General features: G+C 40.9%; 1 protein-coding gene across 2 annotated transcripts in view; it reads right to left on the bottom strand.

Annotated features, from left to right (window-relative positions):
• The window catches only part of FBN1 (fibrillin 1), a 275,481-nt gene that overhangs the window by 43,545 nt on the left and 215,153 nt on the right, over nt 1-16,783 (bottom strand). For both annotated transcript variants that reach the window (XM_032624190.1, XM_032624189.1), the window contains exons 49-58: nt 16,640-16,759; nt 13,913-14,038; nt 9,733-9,882; nt 9,322-9,387; nt 8,922-9,038; nt 7,067-7,186; nt 4,995-5,117; nt 3,560-3,691; nt 1,509-1,634; nt 749-955 (exon numbers count right to left, since the gene is read on the bottom strand). In XM_032624190.1, coding sequence (XP_032480081.1) covers nt 749-955; nt 1,509-1,634; nt 3,560-3,691; nt 4,995-5,117; nt 7,067-7,186; nt 8,922-9,038; nt 9,322-9,387; nt 9,733-9,882; nt 13,913-14,038; nt 16,640-16,759 — 1,287 coding nt within the window. The remainder of the gene's footprint in view (nt 1-748; nt 956-1,508; nt 1,635-3,559; nt 3,692-4,994; nt 5,118-7,066; nt 7,187-8,921; nt 9,039-9,321; nt 9,388-9,732; nt 9,883-13,912; nt 14,039-16,639; nt 16,760-16,783) is intronic.

The following is a 16,783-nucleotide window of genomic DNA, read 5'->3' as shown; positions in this document are numbered from 1 at the left end:
ATCCTGAAATTTTTTTTCAGAGTTGCCTCAGACACCTCAACAGCCTCCTCATCCCTCGCAAGGTCAAGCAACTTGCAGTTTCCCAGAGGCAATTGTCTTAATTGCCAATACAATCGCCCCTCCATATCCAGGGCATTGGTTCCAGGACCCCCTCACTGATACCAAAATCCATGGACGCTCAAGTCCCTTGTATAAAATGGCATAGTATAGCTGGCACTGTAGGTTCAATCAGCCTCAAATTGATATCAGTCTAGGGTTGGTTGGATCTACGGCTGTGGAACCTACAGATATGGAAGGCTGACTGTGTATCAGCGTTGTTCATACTTCTTTCATGCAGTATATTTCAGCCAATTTTATGAGATAAAATATACATTGGCGGACTAGTTTAGGAGTTTAGTGATCATTTATTCCAAAGTTTATCTAAAAAATTATATTCTGAGTAACCAGTAGCTGACTTATAACAAACTTTGGCTTGAAAAGTTGAGGACTTGTAATGCAGAGGCAGGGACTCAAGCACACACAATTTAATCAGACCAAGGACACTTCAGCAACATGAACTTGAATATCTAAAATAAATACCATAATGAAGCCTCTTTTTGTCAACCTATACTATGCAACTCAGCCCAGGCCCGTATTATAGATTCTGTATTCTCATCTGTTCTTCATGAAACGAATTCCCTGAAAGTATTTTTGGACCATAAATGAAGTACCTGCTCTGTTGGTCAAAAATCAGAACAAAACAAAGTACCTGCTCCGTTGGTCATAAACCCTCGGCCATGTGGGCAGAGTTTTTTGAAAGCCACAGTGCCCTGGAAAGGGCAGATCTCACAGTGGGGACCCCAGCCTCTCCCTCCGTCGCAGCAGCATTCAGACTTGGTGACTGGGTTCCTGTTGCTTGAGCCGATCTGACACATGTTTTGGAGCACCTCTGTGAAGCAGTACCCTTCCCGGTTGTCTGGATGGGACATAATATTGCAAAGAGAATTGGGGGGAATTTTAGGAGCATAACAAGGTATTCAGAATTTGGTCAGATATAAAACCCAAGAAGGATGTTAACACTTTACCCTGGGTGAGAAGGAGCAAGAAGGGAAAGCTGGAAGCGGCAGTAAGAGAGAAAGGATGACATCTGGGGAAAACAAGAGAGACAAGAAATTCAGTAAGCGGGCAGAAAGGCCTTGGCCTGGACAAGATTATCACTCTATCTGCTCCCAGAAATATGGGGGAATAGTCATTCTCTAGAGAGGGGCAGAGAAACACTTGGAAACTGATCCTGAGCATCAAGGGCTTAAAAAGGGAGCTGAGAAAGAAATTCCAAGCAAGTGATTCAATGATACAGTTAGCAAAGGAAGAAGTTAGTGGCAGGGTGGTGCTAAACCCAGTGGACAAACACGGTCATTGAGTCATCTCCAAAATATGAACATTTTTAAGTTTCTATCATTTCAAATAAGAGATCTGGTTTCAAGTGTCCCAGTGGGGGGTTACAAAAGCATCCTGTCATCTGTACTCACCAAGGCACTCATCCTGGGTGGGGCTGGCTGTGAAGCCATCATTGCACTCGCAGGTATAGCTCCCCCTGGTGTTGAGGCAGCGCCCATTCTCACAGATCCCAGGCTTGGTCTGACATTCATTCTCATCTGTGTGGTTTAATTGAAGGGCCAAAAACAAGAGGAGTCATCTGTCTGCTTTGTACAAAGATGGATTCTTTTTCTTTTAAAAATTTAGTTTGTGAATAGGTAACCTATTCACGTCGTTCCAAATCCAAAAGGTACAGAAGAATATTCAGCAAATGTGCCCCTCCCTCCCCTTTCCCCAGCCACCAAACTCCCCTCCTGGGAAGCAACCAGTGCTACTGCCAGTTTCTAAAGTATCCTTCTAGAGATGAATTATGCCCATACAAACAAATACAACCATTCGTGCATGTACCTCTACCCTTTTAAAAACATAATTGATGGCATTTTTATATACTTAAACAGATGGTAGCATTTTAGGTACATTTAAATTTTTCACTTAATAAAATTTAAAACTTCCCATATCTGTACATGTAGAGGATTCTCAAAGGATTATTTTAAATGAAGGAAAAAGAACCCTGAGATCAATCTGTTAAAGAAAATTACAGTACTTCACTAGAATAATGTCTGTGATGGTCAGTTTTGACCTGAGGGAGTTCATCTATACTAATCTTCTGATTCAGTGTAGATTACGCTTATTATAATACTTCAGTAATATTAAGGAATCATATAATTCAGTCTCCCAGGTTTAAAAAAAGCCTTAAAATAGCTGGAGAGTCTTACGATTGTTTAGAAAGACCGTAAAGTAATTTGCCTAGGCGCGTCCAACTGAGAATAGTTTCAAGCCCCTGAGGCAGAGGTCTCCTGAGGAGAGGCAGAGGCTTGGAAGGTGACATTCAGAACAGCGTTAAAACAGCTCAAAATTCCCAATGCCAAGGCCACCCTGATACCAATTAAATCAGAATATGTGAGGTGGAACCTGAGCTCTCCGAGTAATTCCAGTGTGCACCTGAGGCTGAAAACCACTGACCCCAGAAGCTCCAGTGTGTGATCTTAAATCCACATGCTTTTTCTGTGCTTTGGAAGTCTGCTCTTCAACTTCCGTTTAATTCTGTGTCTTACAGAGTAAGAGGACAATGAGGTTCTTAAGCTTCTTGACCAACATAAAATATACTTTCCTGATGTGATTGAATATTAAAAAGGAAAAGGATACATGTGGGAGTTTTCTAGTATTTGTTTCCTATATTTACTGACTAAAGCAGAGGTCAGGAAACTTTTTCTGTAAGTAACAGTAATGTTATAGTATTACCATATAATATACAGTCAACAGTTTAGGCTTTGCAGGCCATGTGATCTCTTGTTACAACTGCTCCACTCTGCTCTGCTATTGTAGCATGAAGACAGCCATGGAAAATAATGAATGGTTACAGCTGAGTTCCAATATGAGTCTATTTACAAAGACAGCTGGCGGACTGCCAGGCTGAATTCGGCCCTAGAGCTGTGGTTTGCCAATCCCTGGTCTACTGTGGTTTTCAAGGCTGAAGGCACATTAGAATCACCTGGGGAGCTTTAAAAAATACCAGCGCCTGGGCCTCAATCTAGACAAGACCAGTTTCTCTGGATGTAGATCCCCGTGGTCTAGTGATGCTCCCGGGCCACAGGGACCGGGCATCTGGACTCAATGTCAGGGTGGTGGTAGTAGAAAGTTAAGTCAATAGAGAGGTATTGCAATGTGGGGGAAAGAACTGACCCCAAAACAACAAAGGAGTATAAAAACAGTAAAGGAAGGGGCTAGAGGGAATACCTGGTCCTCTAATCCTGGCAGCAAAATGGGCCTAGAAAGCAGGCAAAGGCCAGCCCAGAGGAAGAGGATGATGGTGCTGGTGGAATTCATAGATAATCGAGAGGCAAGGGGACCTCTACAGGAAGTCATGAGATGAGGTAAGAGAGGCAAGAAGAACACAGTGTCCACAAAGACTCAGAGCCCACGTCTCTTCTGTCCTTTGTCCTTTCCCACTCATTCAAAGCTCCTCCGGTGGGGACGCCCTTACCTACGCAGCCTTCTCCATCGGGTCTTCGCTGATACCCAGGTCCACAGATGCAGATGTATGTGCCAATGAGGTTCTTGCATTCCATCTGTTTTTCTGCACAATCATGTTTACCCTCTTCACACTCATCCTCATCTGGAAAGAATGTACAGCCACAAATTCATAAAAGGAGCTGCCTTAATTTCCTGCCTTTTAAACACAAAATGGTGTTCAGTAACTAATTTTCATTGACACTATTTCAGCATTAACCTACTTCCTTTTGCACTGTTGGGAAGTGGTCTCTTAAGATGGGAAGGAGTCTTCTAACCCCCTTTGAACTTAAGAAATTTCTCTCTGATAAATTCTTCAAAGGCAAGAAGTGTGATTTCCAATTCTTTTTGACGAATTGAACTAAAAAGGCCTTATAAAAGTCTTTCATAATATGATAATTATAACAACAGCATTATGTAATAATGCTGTAATGCTGTAATAATAAATGTAATAATAAACCAAAGCTTCCATTATACAATACTTATAATATAATAGGTTATATCTTAATATCAAAATAATATATTAGAATCATTGTGAAATATAATAATGAAAGTTTTGGTTTTTACACTTTGAGGAAAAGACAAGCATCCACAAATATCTTCTTCTCTACCGGTTCTTCCCTCCATTTCCTTTTTTTCTGGAAGTGTGGCTCTTCTTCATTCATTACTTTCTGTCCTATGGCATTTCCCTCTCTTTATCTTTCCCCGTTATATTATCTGAGCTGAAAAATTTGGACTTTAGCCTGCATGTGACATGGAGCTCTCACTTAGGGAGTTTTCCTACCTTTAAGAAAAAATCTGTTTAAGCCATTTGAGGAGAACAGATATCTGCTCATTTAAGACTTTGGGAGGAGCAAATCAGAGCTCTTCAAGGATCCCGAGGATTTACCCATCTTTGTATAACAGAGCTTAGTCCAGTGCTTTGGAAATTGCAGGTGTTCAGTAAGCACTGTTTAAAGTAGATTCCATGTGTTACCCCATTCTTGGACTATAATATCCCTTAATGATGGGGATTATTTTTTAATATTCATATTCCTTCTTTTGTGTTCTCATTTATCATACTGGGATATGATTATATCTGTCTCAGCCTCTTCATACTGAGCTTCTTGCATGTGGGGAAATGTCTTTTTTTCCTTTATATCTTCACACCTTGCAGAATGGCTGGCATGTCACAGGGATGCAATGCATGGTGAACTAAAAAGGATCTGTAGTACAGCCCTCGACTCAGCTTTAAGCTACAATTTAGGAGAAAAGGTAGCAATGACAACCCCAATATTATCCATGGACTACAGCAGTGCTCCCCAATTCCCAGCCTTCCTCTACTAATTGGAAGCTTTGGAGGGACACCTCCCATCACAGACAAAGTTAGGGCTCCCTGGCTTAGATGACCTTGAACATGAGTGTCTCACCTCTGCACATTCTTCTGTCTTCTCTCAGAACATATCCAGTGGGACATTTGCATTCATATGAGCCGTAAGTGTTCACACATCGGAAAGCACAGAGCAGAGGATTCTGGGCACACTCGTTTATATCTGTGGCAGAATGTAGTAAGAGAATAATGGATCATAGGCACCAACCAAAAAAAGGAATATACTTTTAGCAAAAGTGGTAATGCTTCATTGTCATAAACGTGGATAGGCCAAGCAGTCTCTGATGTTCAAAGAATTATAAAATTAAGTTGGCTATTTTATAATTGGTATAAGTAGGGTGATCATACATCTTGCTTCTTCCAGTACAAACTCAGTTTATGCCTATTGTGCTGGTATAACTATTAACTGTTATTTAGGTGGAAGAGAAATTACAGGTCACCCTACATATAGGGAGCTTTTCTGAAATCCTGGCTTTGAAGTCTCAAGTTGACCAGTTGCCTCTCCCTAAAGTCACATGGAGTGGGGATCAGTTTCACCCCATTCAGCCAAAACAACTGCCAAGTCAACTGCTGTCAGTCAGAAAAGAAGCAACCCATCCAATATCATTAACCACCTCCCCTTCCCCAAATAAGAGAGGCTCCTGTGAAGTAACAGTGATTCTTATGCCCAAGAAGATGGTGTTCTGAATAATTTCACACCGATGCCCAAGTTATAGCCTTAAATAGCTAGGAATAATAATAATGATAGATTAATAGATAGAAGTGGTTTCTGTAGATTGCATAGTTTGGAACCGTCAGAATATGTTTTGGAAAAGCAGGGTTAAAACAGACCATCTTGATGATCATGTTTCTCCCTAAGGCCAATGATCCTGACTGAGAATATCAGGGAGACCCTAGATCATGATTTAAAAATTCACCAACAACTCTGACTATGAGTATTGATGGGTCATATTTCTAATGAAGAGCTCACTTTAATACCCACTTTACTGTCTCCTCCCCTTCATTCTTTTATTAAACCAGTGGTTCTCAACTTGAGAGAGCATCAGAATTACCTGGAGGGCTGCTAGGCCCCACTCTTAGAGTTTCTGATTCAGGAGGTCTGGGACGAGGCCTGAAAATCTGCATTTCTAGCAAGTTCCCAGGTGATGCTGATGTGGCCGATCCAGGGACCACCCTTTGAGAACCACTATTCTAGACACTCCCTCCCTTTCCTTACATCCCTCTTTCTTTCCTTATATCCTACCAGGCATACTGACAGTTGCTTAGAGAGTATGGACAGCCCCTCTTTTGCTGTGATTGCTCCCAGACGGTTAAAGGATATTGGTGGTTATCTCAGTGTGTAGATGTTTCTATGAGTAGAAAAGAGAAAGAAAAAGAAAGCGTGCACGGGATACAAAGAAAAAAGGTTGCGGAGGGGGGGAATGGAAAATAAGAAACAAGGCAGGTGTTGTATCTAATAGTAGTAGTAGAGGACTTCCCTGGTGGCACAGTGGTTAAGAATCCCCCTGCCAATGCAGGGGACACGGGTTTGAGCCCTGGTCCGGGAAGATCCCACATGCCGTGGAGCAGCTAAGCCTGTGTGCCACAACTACTGAGCCTGAGCTCTAGAGCCCACGAGCCACAACTACTGAGCCTATGAGCCACAACTACTGAGCCCATGTGCCACAACTACTGAAGCCCACATGCTTAGAGCCCATGCTCGGCAACAAAGAGAAGCCACTGCAACCGCAATGAGAAGCCTGTGCACCGCAACGAAGAGTAGCCCCCGCTCGCCGCAACTAGGGAAAGTCTGTGTGCAGCAACGAAGACCCAACACAGCCAAAAATAAATAAATTTAATAAAATAAAAAATAAATATTAGTAGTAGAGACACCAACAAGAACTCTGCATGAGATGCGGCGTAACTTGTGCCATGAAGCACTTACATCTTTTTCAGATACTCTCTGCAGATAGGAGGCCACATAGAGAAGAAATGATAGCATGGCCCACCAGGCCCAGATTTTCCTTATTTTATATACCCTGAGTGGTATTTAACATTCAGAATTGTAATCAACCAAGTACTGTCCCTGTAATCAGAACATGTAACCAACTATTCTGTGTTTAAGAGGCTTACCTTCACAAGTCATCATTGGACCAGGCTCAAATCCCTCCTCACAGGTGCATTCAAAACCTCCAATCACGTTCTTGCAGGTTCCATTTCCGCAAGGATTGCCCACCGAACACTCGTCAGTATCTGCAGGTGATCAGAAGCGTAGTCAAAACATGATGCATTGGGAGACAAACGGACTTGGACTCGGAGAATACCTTTCTTTCTATCGGAATATTTTGATCTCTAACATCTTGTTTTATTCTCCTTCTGTCCTTGAGAAAGGAGTGCATGTGTCTTATTACCACAGATGTATAGCTGTGAAATTTGACTTGCTAAGTGGCAGTGGCAGGGACAGTTATGGTACCTGGGCTTCTTAGCCCTTACAGTGCTCTTCACCATGAGTGTCCCCAGCCTCCTGCATGATGAAGTACATCTACTGGGAATAGATACTCAAAGGGTTAAAACAAGGCGTCTCTCACAAGTCAAAAGTTTTCGCTTACTTAAAGCTAGAAATACATCTCCAGTTTGGCCTTACATTACATCATTCTCCAAGAAGTCTTAAACATGATGCATTTTTGCCAGATATAAAATAGAAGACTAAACATACGCAAAATAAGAGACCAGAGGTTAAGCAAAATTAATACACAAGATAAAGTCAAGATGCAAGTAGATATTTTGTTGAAACCAGATGGTTTACATTAGGCAGAAGAAAGGCTAGAAAAAAATGTGTTTAGGGTATGATCTCTCTAAACAACTGTGGAGAGAGAACAAATCTTACCCAGGAAGTCCAAAAAATATGTATGTCTCCTAACCCATCCACCTAGAATACTGACTGTTCTTATTCTGACACAGCTCTTGGGGGAGAGGGCCTTCCTTTGGGAAAGGAACATTTCAGAGAAATAACATTGCTATCTCAGCTGTCTAGAGCACAGAAGAGTGATGGGTTATTATCAAGGACTATGTCTCATGTTAGGTTCTGAAATCAGCAAGTGAGGGCAGGAGGGTATGGCAGAGAGACCCTGGGTGAGGACGCTTATTTCTCACATTCATCGTAGCACTAACTGAAGATACTGAATAGAAAACGTTGACAACTTTGCTTTTGTTCTGCTGTGAAATTGCATTTCGCTCTCAAGAATATTACATCTCTTTCAAGTTCATAAAAAATCACAGTATCATTGGTTTTTAGAGCTGTAAGGTAATTAGAAATATTTTAATCCATCTGCATGATATTACATTCTGAGGCTTAGAAAGGCAGTTAAAACCTCATACCCTGATTCCCTATATGGAAAGAACATCTTTTAATGGACACAGACAAACCCTCAGCATTTATGCCATTATTAATTTAGGTTACATTGAATGGCTTTGGATCTCTTAGATAAAAGAGGTCAAAGATCAGCTGTAGGAACCATTCTTTGACATTTTAATAAGGGGGTTAAAACAAGAGGAATGTACACTGGGTACACAGCCTTTCATAGTACTAACTGTAACAAAATCTGGGTAAATTTTGTGTTTTACATACTAAGAGAATAAGATTATGACCATGAACAATTTTTTACCTTTAAGTTTCACAAAGGCTTTCGTGATATATGCTGTCCTTTCTACTATCTCTTCACACGTGTTCAGTGTCCTCCTCGTCAGACTGTAAGGTCCATGCAAGGACGGACCATGTTGGCTTGGTTCACTACTGTAGCCATAGAACCTAGCACAGTGCCTGGTGCATGGTGGGGACTCAGCTAGTATTGCTAGATGAATGATAGGTGAACAGGGTATAAAACTTATCTCTGTCCCCTCTTGGTACTTATTCTTCCTAGTGTGAACGCTGAATAGCTTAATTTCTGATTTGTAAAATCCCAATAACAGAAACCGCTTTATTACTCACCCACACATTCATTCCCTTCCAGAATGTAGCCAAAGGGACACTCGCAGCGATAGGAGCCATCAGTATTGATGCACTGCCCGTGTTTACAGACATCAGGTTCTTTGCACTCATCCATATCTTAAGCAGAGGAGGAAAAAAGAGTGAATAACAATGTATTTTTGGAAACACAAAGGTAAATTATGATCATTTCGGTGCCTAATCGATGAAATATCTAGTATTACAATATTAACATGCAATACCATAATACAATTGGTATCTAAATGAAAAGACCAAAAAAAAAAAAAAAAAAAGAGCTTAACTTTCCAAGATAAATGTGGAGAAATAACAGCTAGAGAAAGGACAAAGAAGAGGCTGGTTGAAAATATTAAGAAATGCTGAGAATGCAGCACAAGCCACTCACCAACCGCTGAATCATCGGGTCCCACAATGATTCCACTTCCATAGGGACAGATCTGGCGGAAGGCCTCTGTGGTGGAGATGCACTCTCGTTAATAGGTGGGCCAAAGGCAATTAACTACAGGCTCCTCCCCAAGTATGGTGTGGAAGCCGCACATGTTGGAACATGATGAACAAGCCAAGCCCAGAAACCAGAGAAAGATAACAAGGCTCCCAGAGCTGGTGTACCTACTACTTGGGCAGCTTTGAGTCATAACGTAGTTCAGAAGAAAATAACTACCTAGCTCCTGAGATAAAATAATTTTAGTGAACATTTTAGTTGGACTTAAAATTAAATTGCCTTACGTTTTGAAGGTCTACAATCTTACAGCCTGTACCTTGAATGGCCAAAGAGAAACGCAGATAGTAGACATACCATCGGGTTCAGTGGGGCACAGCTCACAGGGATCGCCCCAACCTTCTCCCTTCAAGGCACAGCAGCATTCCTGTTTGGAGTGATTTCTGGATTTGGGTGACGAACACTTTCCTCCTTCAAACTTCGCATAACAGTAGCTCATTCGCAAATCTGCAGCACAAATTCCAGAGACCCCTCAGTTGCTTTCCTACTAAGTCATTACTGTATACTACTAAGAAACAATCCACCCTGTTAAATGTGATCTCTTCTCATTACTAAAGTCACACTTTTTAAGTGATTATAATAGTAATTGAGCTGAGATCTTTAAAGTGGTAAGTAACTTTTGTAGTGAGAGCTGATGAACAAATCTGTGTGGCTCTTACCTTATTATTTCTCATTTTATCCAGTGTTCCAAAATAACCTGATGTGAATAATAAAAACCAACACTGCCACATTTCAATGCTGACGTCATCAGTGACTTCAGGACGGAGACGTTGAGATGGTATAACATTTAGCAAGCACGCTAAGTTAAGGTAGTTAAGGTAGACCTCCCAGCTCTAGTACTCACTGTGATATCACACTATGCTATGTATTCTGTGTCCCCTAAGCCCTGGAGCCAAAATAAAACCCCAGATCCCAGGCATAGAGCAAATAAAGATGTGGCAATTTTGTGGACTGGCGAAAATACAACTCAGTGGTATTTCACTGAAGCAGCTACTCACGCAGCTTCTGTCTACAAAATATATGTGAGGTTTTCTGCAGATTTTACACACGTGTGTGTACACACTTGCACACACACAGAAGCTTATTTAGCTCCACAGAGAGAGGGAAGGTAAAGAGGAGGATGGGGAGATGGGTGGATGTGAAGGAGAATAATTGTTCTTCCAAAGAATATATTTCTTTAATATCAGTTATTTCTTGGTAACTCCAACATGGAACATGGGGCTGGGATCTAGTTCCTACAGAAGTCTCCAAAATTGCTTGACAGTTTTGGTAACTGACTTTCCCATTTCTTATAGAGCAAACTGGGTGACTCTAAAAAGTGAGCTCATCCAAGAGCCTGGAGTATGTTTTCCCTCAAATTTGACCTCCAAAGCTTTGCAAACTCCTCTGAGTTACACAGAGGCTAAAATCTGCAGGGTTTAAGGAAATGCTTTCATATCCATTTTGCACAATCCCCCTTTCTTTATGTATGACCAGGTCTGCTCTCTCCTGTCACTGTTTTCAATTCCAGGTAGCATATTATTATAGCCATTTATGATTTCAGTTAAGACAATTTCACCATCTTTTATTTCAATGAAAAGGAGACAAGGTAAGAATAACTGAGCTGCCAAAGATCATAGCAGAAAAATTTTTATGAATTAAAGTAAAAATATCAGTCAATCAGTCAACCACATTTACCAGGCTCCAGTAAGTCAAATTCTGTTGACCTCTCCAATGAACTTGTTGAACTCTTCATGGTTACCAACTCTTTGAGAGAAACTGTCTCTCTAGTTTCTACTCCGTTTTCACATCCATTATGGCTGGGACCTAAAAGGCACCTTTCAGGAAACTACTCTTCTGAAGGTGAAGAGCAATAAAAGCCTATCCTTGTCCTGCAGCATCTCTGCTATTTAAATGGTTGCTTGGCTGAGAAGTGTCAAGATTTAACAAATTGTAGTTTCCTGAAGGACACCTTTTGATGTGCTTTGTTCTTCAAGTTCATCGTCACATACAGTGTTTTGTGTTTATTGGTCCAGTTTTTTTGGTTTTTTTTTTTTGCGGTACACGGGCCTCTCACTGTTGTGGCCTCTCCCTCCGCAGAGCACAGGCTCTGGACGCGCAGGCTCAGCGGCCATGGCTCACGGGCCCAGCCGCTCCACGGCACGTGGGATCCCCCCGGACGGGGGCACGAACCCGTGTCCCCTGCATCGGCAGGCGGACTCTCAACCACTGCGCCACCAGGGAAGCCCTATTGGTCCAGTTTTTATTATTTATGCCTACAACTGTCTTAAGATATAATTTAATGACTACTCACAAAAATGTCTCAACAATTATATCAAAACTCAATTCTCTCCTTTGTCTTTCAGCTTGTAATGTTTCTCTTAAACCTAGATACATGCATGTGCTAATATTGGTCTGTTAATTTTCTCATTCTCTTCTCCTTTCATTACTGACCCTATTCCATACCCCAGCCCAGCTCCCCGACACCGCTCTATCACCTCACCCCGGGGGGGAAAAAAAAATCTAGGTATGAAGTTTAGAGTGAGCCTAAGTGACAAATTCCCTTCACTGAACTTTGTAAGTGGGAGTGGCTCATTTACATCTGTGGCCTTTAGGTGCCAGGGTCTGTTCACCTGAGTCCTATACCACATTTTTTCCTTCAAAAACATTATCTGTGGTTCTGTGGAATTTTCTCATTTTATGGACAACAGAAGCCCGACTCCTAATTTGTCATCTTACAGTACAAACCCAGCTCTTAATGCCCTGGCTCTAGCAAAATCTGTGCTCTTTGGGAGATTTACATTTGCTTGTGACGATCCTCTAGAATTGGTTTTGTTTTTTAATTAAAGGTGCCTTGCATCAGGAAAGAGAGTTGTGTATGCCCACATCCTTTAACGGGGGCTTGCTAGGATGCCTGTTTACCGGTCTGTCTGCAGAGAGCCTTAATGACCTTTGAAATTTCATCAGAGCTACGAAAGTCACTTTCCCTGCTTGCATTCCTCAATCCTGGCTCTGCCTCTTGGAGCTGAGCATGTAGCAGGGCTGCTCACAGCTGGGCTGATTCTTCCTGCAGCGTTAGCTCGCTCTGTGACAGGCCAGTGCAAATTGAATTAATAGCCTATGAATTTCCTCTGGCCTGCCACATCGGCAGATTCACACCTGGTTTCTCACTGCTTTCTTTCCAAACTCCGGCCAAGCCAAAGGCACACAAAGACAAGGGAGTAGGAGTAAGAATTTATCTGGCTGGTCTGTACCATACAGACAGAATATTTGCTTGAATCAAGCACCATCCCACCCATAACCCAGAAATCCACATGGGCCTCTGGATAGCTACCTACAGGATCAAACCAACAGAGAATTCTCAGCTCTCCCCCTTCACACCCCTAAATATTAGGTGACCAAATGACCCGTTGAAAAGTAAAAAGTTTAATCAATTTGAACAACAATAGCAAGAACCTATGAAGGACTCAGAAATGAACAAAGCTTTTTCACGTATTCAACAAGACTGGTTGGGCGGGTATTCTTATTGTTGTTTAAAAATAAGAAATATGAAAATTGAGCTTCCAAAAGATTAAATGACTTGCCCTAGGCTGTAAATGGCAAGGCTGAGACCCCCAAGCCCAATATTTGGAATCTTAAATGATATTCATTGCCTCTTACTTGGTAATATGGAAGCAAAAGACAAAACAAAACAACCAAGGAGAAAAAAAACTGAACAAAAAAATATAACAACAACAAACAACAAGAAAACCACCGGAAGGGGGTGGGACGGGGGTGGGGGGAGGATATGTCTGTTTGCATGTGTTTTTTTGTCCTGAATTCACTAAACTAGTCTGTATAAGTAGACAGACACACACAATTGATTGTTTAGTAAAATCTGAATAGTTTGCTGAGACATAAACTGTGTTATGCTTAAGTTCAGGCTCCCCTTTTGATTTTTTTTTTTTTTTTTTAAGCTCACAAGTATCATTCCTGAAAACAGACTGTGGGCCAGCAAGAATCCTGGTCAGTTCACATTTATTTCTCTGTTTTCTTAGAAAACTTGTGATGTAAGAGATAGGCATTATAACCCGGGAGCACATGAGTTAATCTGCACTTTTCTGTCTGAAAGTCTAGGTTTTGGCCCATATTTACAGAGGTTACCTTTTGAGGCAGAGAACTTGTAACTGAACTTGCCCCAGGCTTTGCCATGTTCAGTGGCTCATGGCTGATCCCCTGCTGACTGACCTATGAGCATCTGTGTTCTCAGGGGGAGAGACAGGTTTAAAGTGCCAGGACACTTGTTGTACAAGCAACCATAATTTGATGGATGGGTTTTTAACCTTAAAAGTAAAAATGAACTTTCTGACATATGGTAATCATTAGACGTCTGGATGAATGAAAACACTCCATCTTCTCTTTCACAAAGAATCAAAACTTCGCCATGTTTATAAAATAAAACCGCAACAAATAAACACGGAGTAATGAAAGTCTAAAGCCAAAAGTCAAAAGCACTTACCTTGGCACCTTCTTCCAGTGGAGGACAAGGAAAACCCGTCTGGACACAGACATTTGAAGCTGCCTTCAGTGTTGCTGCACGTGCCCAAGGCACAAATTTCTGGTTCTTCAACACATTCATCAATATCTAAAAGAAGTACACGTGTGTCAAACAAGGTCAAAACATGATGGAGACACCATCAGATACTAAATGCACAGTGTAAAAGTACAAAGTGTAACTGAGTTTCAAAACTCTTCTAACAATGAAGATTTTTCCTGTGTCATGATGCTGTGAGTAGACTTCTAGGCTGTGATGACTTTATTTATTTTTTCTTTTTTTTTAAAGATTTTTTTGATGTGGACCATTTTTTTAAAGTCTTTACTGAATTTGTTTCAATACTACTTCTGTTTTACGTTTTGGTTTTCTGGCCACGAGGATGTTGGGATCTTAGCTCCCCGACCAGGGATCGAACCTGCCCCCCTGCATTGGAAGGTGAAGTCTTAACCACTGGACCGCCAGGGAAGTCCCTGTGATGACTTTTAAAAAAACTAGTTTTGATGGTTCTTATTGTGAAAATGGACTCTGCAAGTGCCTTCTTAGGGATGCAGTGAGAAACATGTTTTACCCAGACTGAATTTCTTGGATAATTAGAAAAGTTGGAGTAATTTCATACCACCCTAAACTAGGAAAGAAGCAAGAAACTCTAGAGTCTGACTTCACCACTACACAGTAAACAGACGCTCTGAAATTTTAATTGTGTTGCCAGTGAGTTACCCCGTGAGAGATGTAGGCCTTTGAACCAAATTTGTTCCCCTCCACCCATCTGTCCACAGTGCTTTCCCCAATATCCCATGCTACAATATCCTAAAACTATGACTTTTACAAGGACACCAGTACTCATGAAAATAATCCTATGCAATACAAACTAAAGATATCACAAGAGATGAGGCTCCTATCTCTCATTTGCAGTTTAATTTGTCTGAAGACACAAAAATATCTTCTGTGTATAGACTATAGTTTTTCCTTTACCATATAGATGATAGGAATTTGACACACATAATTGTGACATGTTTCCTTTAGCATATTAATACACCTGATCTACTGTAAAGGAGTAATTAAGGATGGTTTGCAGGGAAGTTTCAGTGGCTTGAGTATGTTCTTGTTTGCCTGGGAGAGTACTAGTTTATGCCTGTTGACCTGGACTTGTTATTAATAGTGCCCTCCTCAAAACTGTCTTGGTTTGGTCAGTAAAGTACATGATGACCCTACTTGTGGAAAAAGTACGACCACTCTTTCCAAGAGATGTACCCATCCTTTCCCCTGACTTTCAGCAGGAATTTGTAGTGAAAAAGAGGTAAGTCTTGATTCTGAGCCATGCTATTTTTATGGAAAATTTTTTTCAACGAAACAGATATCCCTTGTATCTTGCAACTCTTTATTTTCAGGTTTGTGCAACGAGTTCTACCCACACCAAAATGTATTCGCGTTACACAGCTTTATTCCCACGAGGTCCAACTAAAGGGAAGTTAGGATCTTAGCTTTGTTATCTTGACTTAATTTTGTAAATACCACATAATAGAATTTCTAGAAATGTGCAGTGCAAAGTATCTTCCTGTACAATGCAAAACTAGCTTCTTCATCATTTCATGTTCTTACGTTGCATTTATAGTTGCATCATGTTTCCTGTGGCTTATTATCTGAACTGCTGCTGCTGATTGAATTGCTCCATTCCTGCACTCCCTCCACCCCAACATCCAACCTTTGTTTAGAAGTCAACTTTTGTAAAAATGCTCGGATGTCTCCTTTTTGTTGTTGTTACGGTAGAAATCAAACTGTAGGTGCCAACTTCATAAGGGTAGGGACAAAGATTTAGAATGAACACATTTATGAACTATTCTGGAAGTCATTTTTCTTTCTATACATTTTCATTCTGTTCATTTTAGGGTAATTTTGCATTAATCCTAGAGTGAATAAAGCTGATCTCTAATAGAAGTAAAATAACACGTAATAATTTGCATTTAGGTCTAATTTTGCTAAAGTGTTTTCATGTAGAATATTATCTCTTGACTGAGAGTTAAATTAGGTATATAATAAACATTTGTCATTGATGCTATTAAAAGTGGACAGTTCTTACTCATCATGGATTAGGTGCAGACTTGTTTAAAGGTGGGAGCATGGACTAGGTGACTTCTTAAAAGTCCTTTCCACCCTGTTCATTGATGAAGTTCTGGCAATTAATGTCCTTCATTTAATGCAATAATATACGTACGTATTGAGGAATACGGTACTATAAAATTTGCTGAGAGTTTATTTGTAGTTACACGTTTCTACCATTCTACAAGTCAAAATAACATAGACAAGTTATATAGCCACATTCCTCCAACCTTGACTGTGGTCACTTAAAGATTTTAACTGGAATCAGGAAGCTATGTTTAGTTGCAACCCATTGGCACTTAAAAACATGTAATCCAGAACTTTCTACCAGCTGCATAAAAGTACATTGGGAAGGTGTCAGGGTTATGTGACCACCCATATACACAGAGCAAAATAGCTTCATCAGAGATTAGCGTGAGAATTGATGTTCCTGTCTCACCATCTAATTTTGAGCCCATAAGTCACACCCTACCCTTGGATTTGTTTCTGATAAAGTATTCCAAAATGAAGACACCATCACACCATCTCAGAAATTGGATAATGTCAATGCAGTAACCAATACTGCTAATTTCCAAATATTGATAGCCCTCCTACCTTCACACTTGTCGTTCTGGAGACTGTATCCAGGTGGACAAATACATCTGTGGGACCCATCCAAGTTCTGACAGGTGCCTGGTGCACATTTTCCAGGTTCTAGGAGACATTCGTTGATATCTGCAAAGAAAAGGGAAAAAGAAG

The sequence above is a fragment of the Phocoena sinus genome, chromosome 2, assembly GCF_008692025.1.
Source record: "Phocoena sinus isolate mPhoSin1 chromosome 2, mPhoSin1.pri, whole genome shotgun sequence".
Classification (NCBI taxonomy): domain Eukaryota; kingdom Metazoa; phylum Chordata; class Mammalia; order Artiodactyla; family Phocoenidae; genus Phocoena; species Phocoena sinus.
The sequence above is the reverse complement of the archived record's forward strand: the minus strand, read 5'-3'. Positions and strand labels throughout refer to the sequence as shown.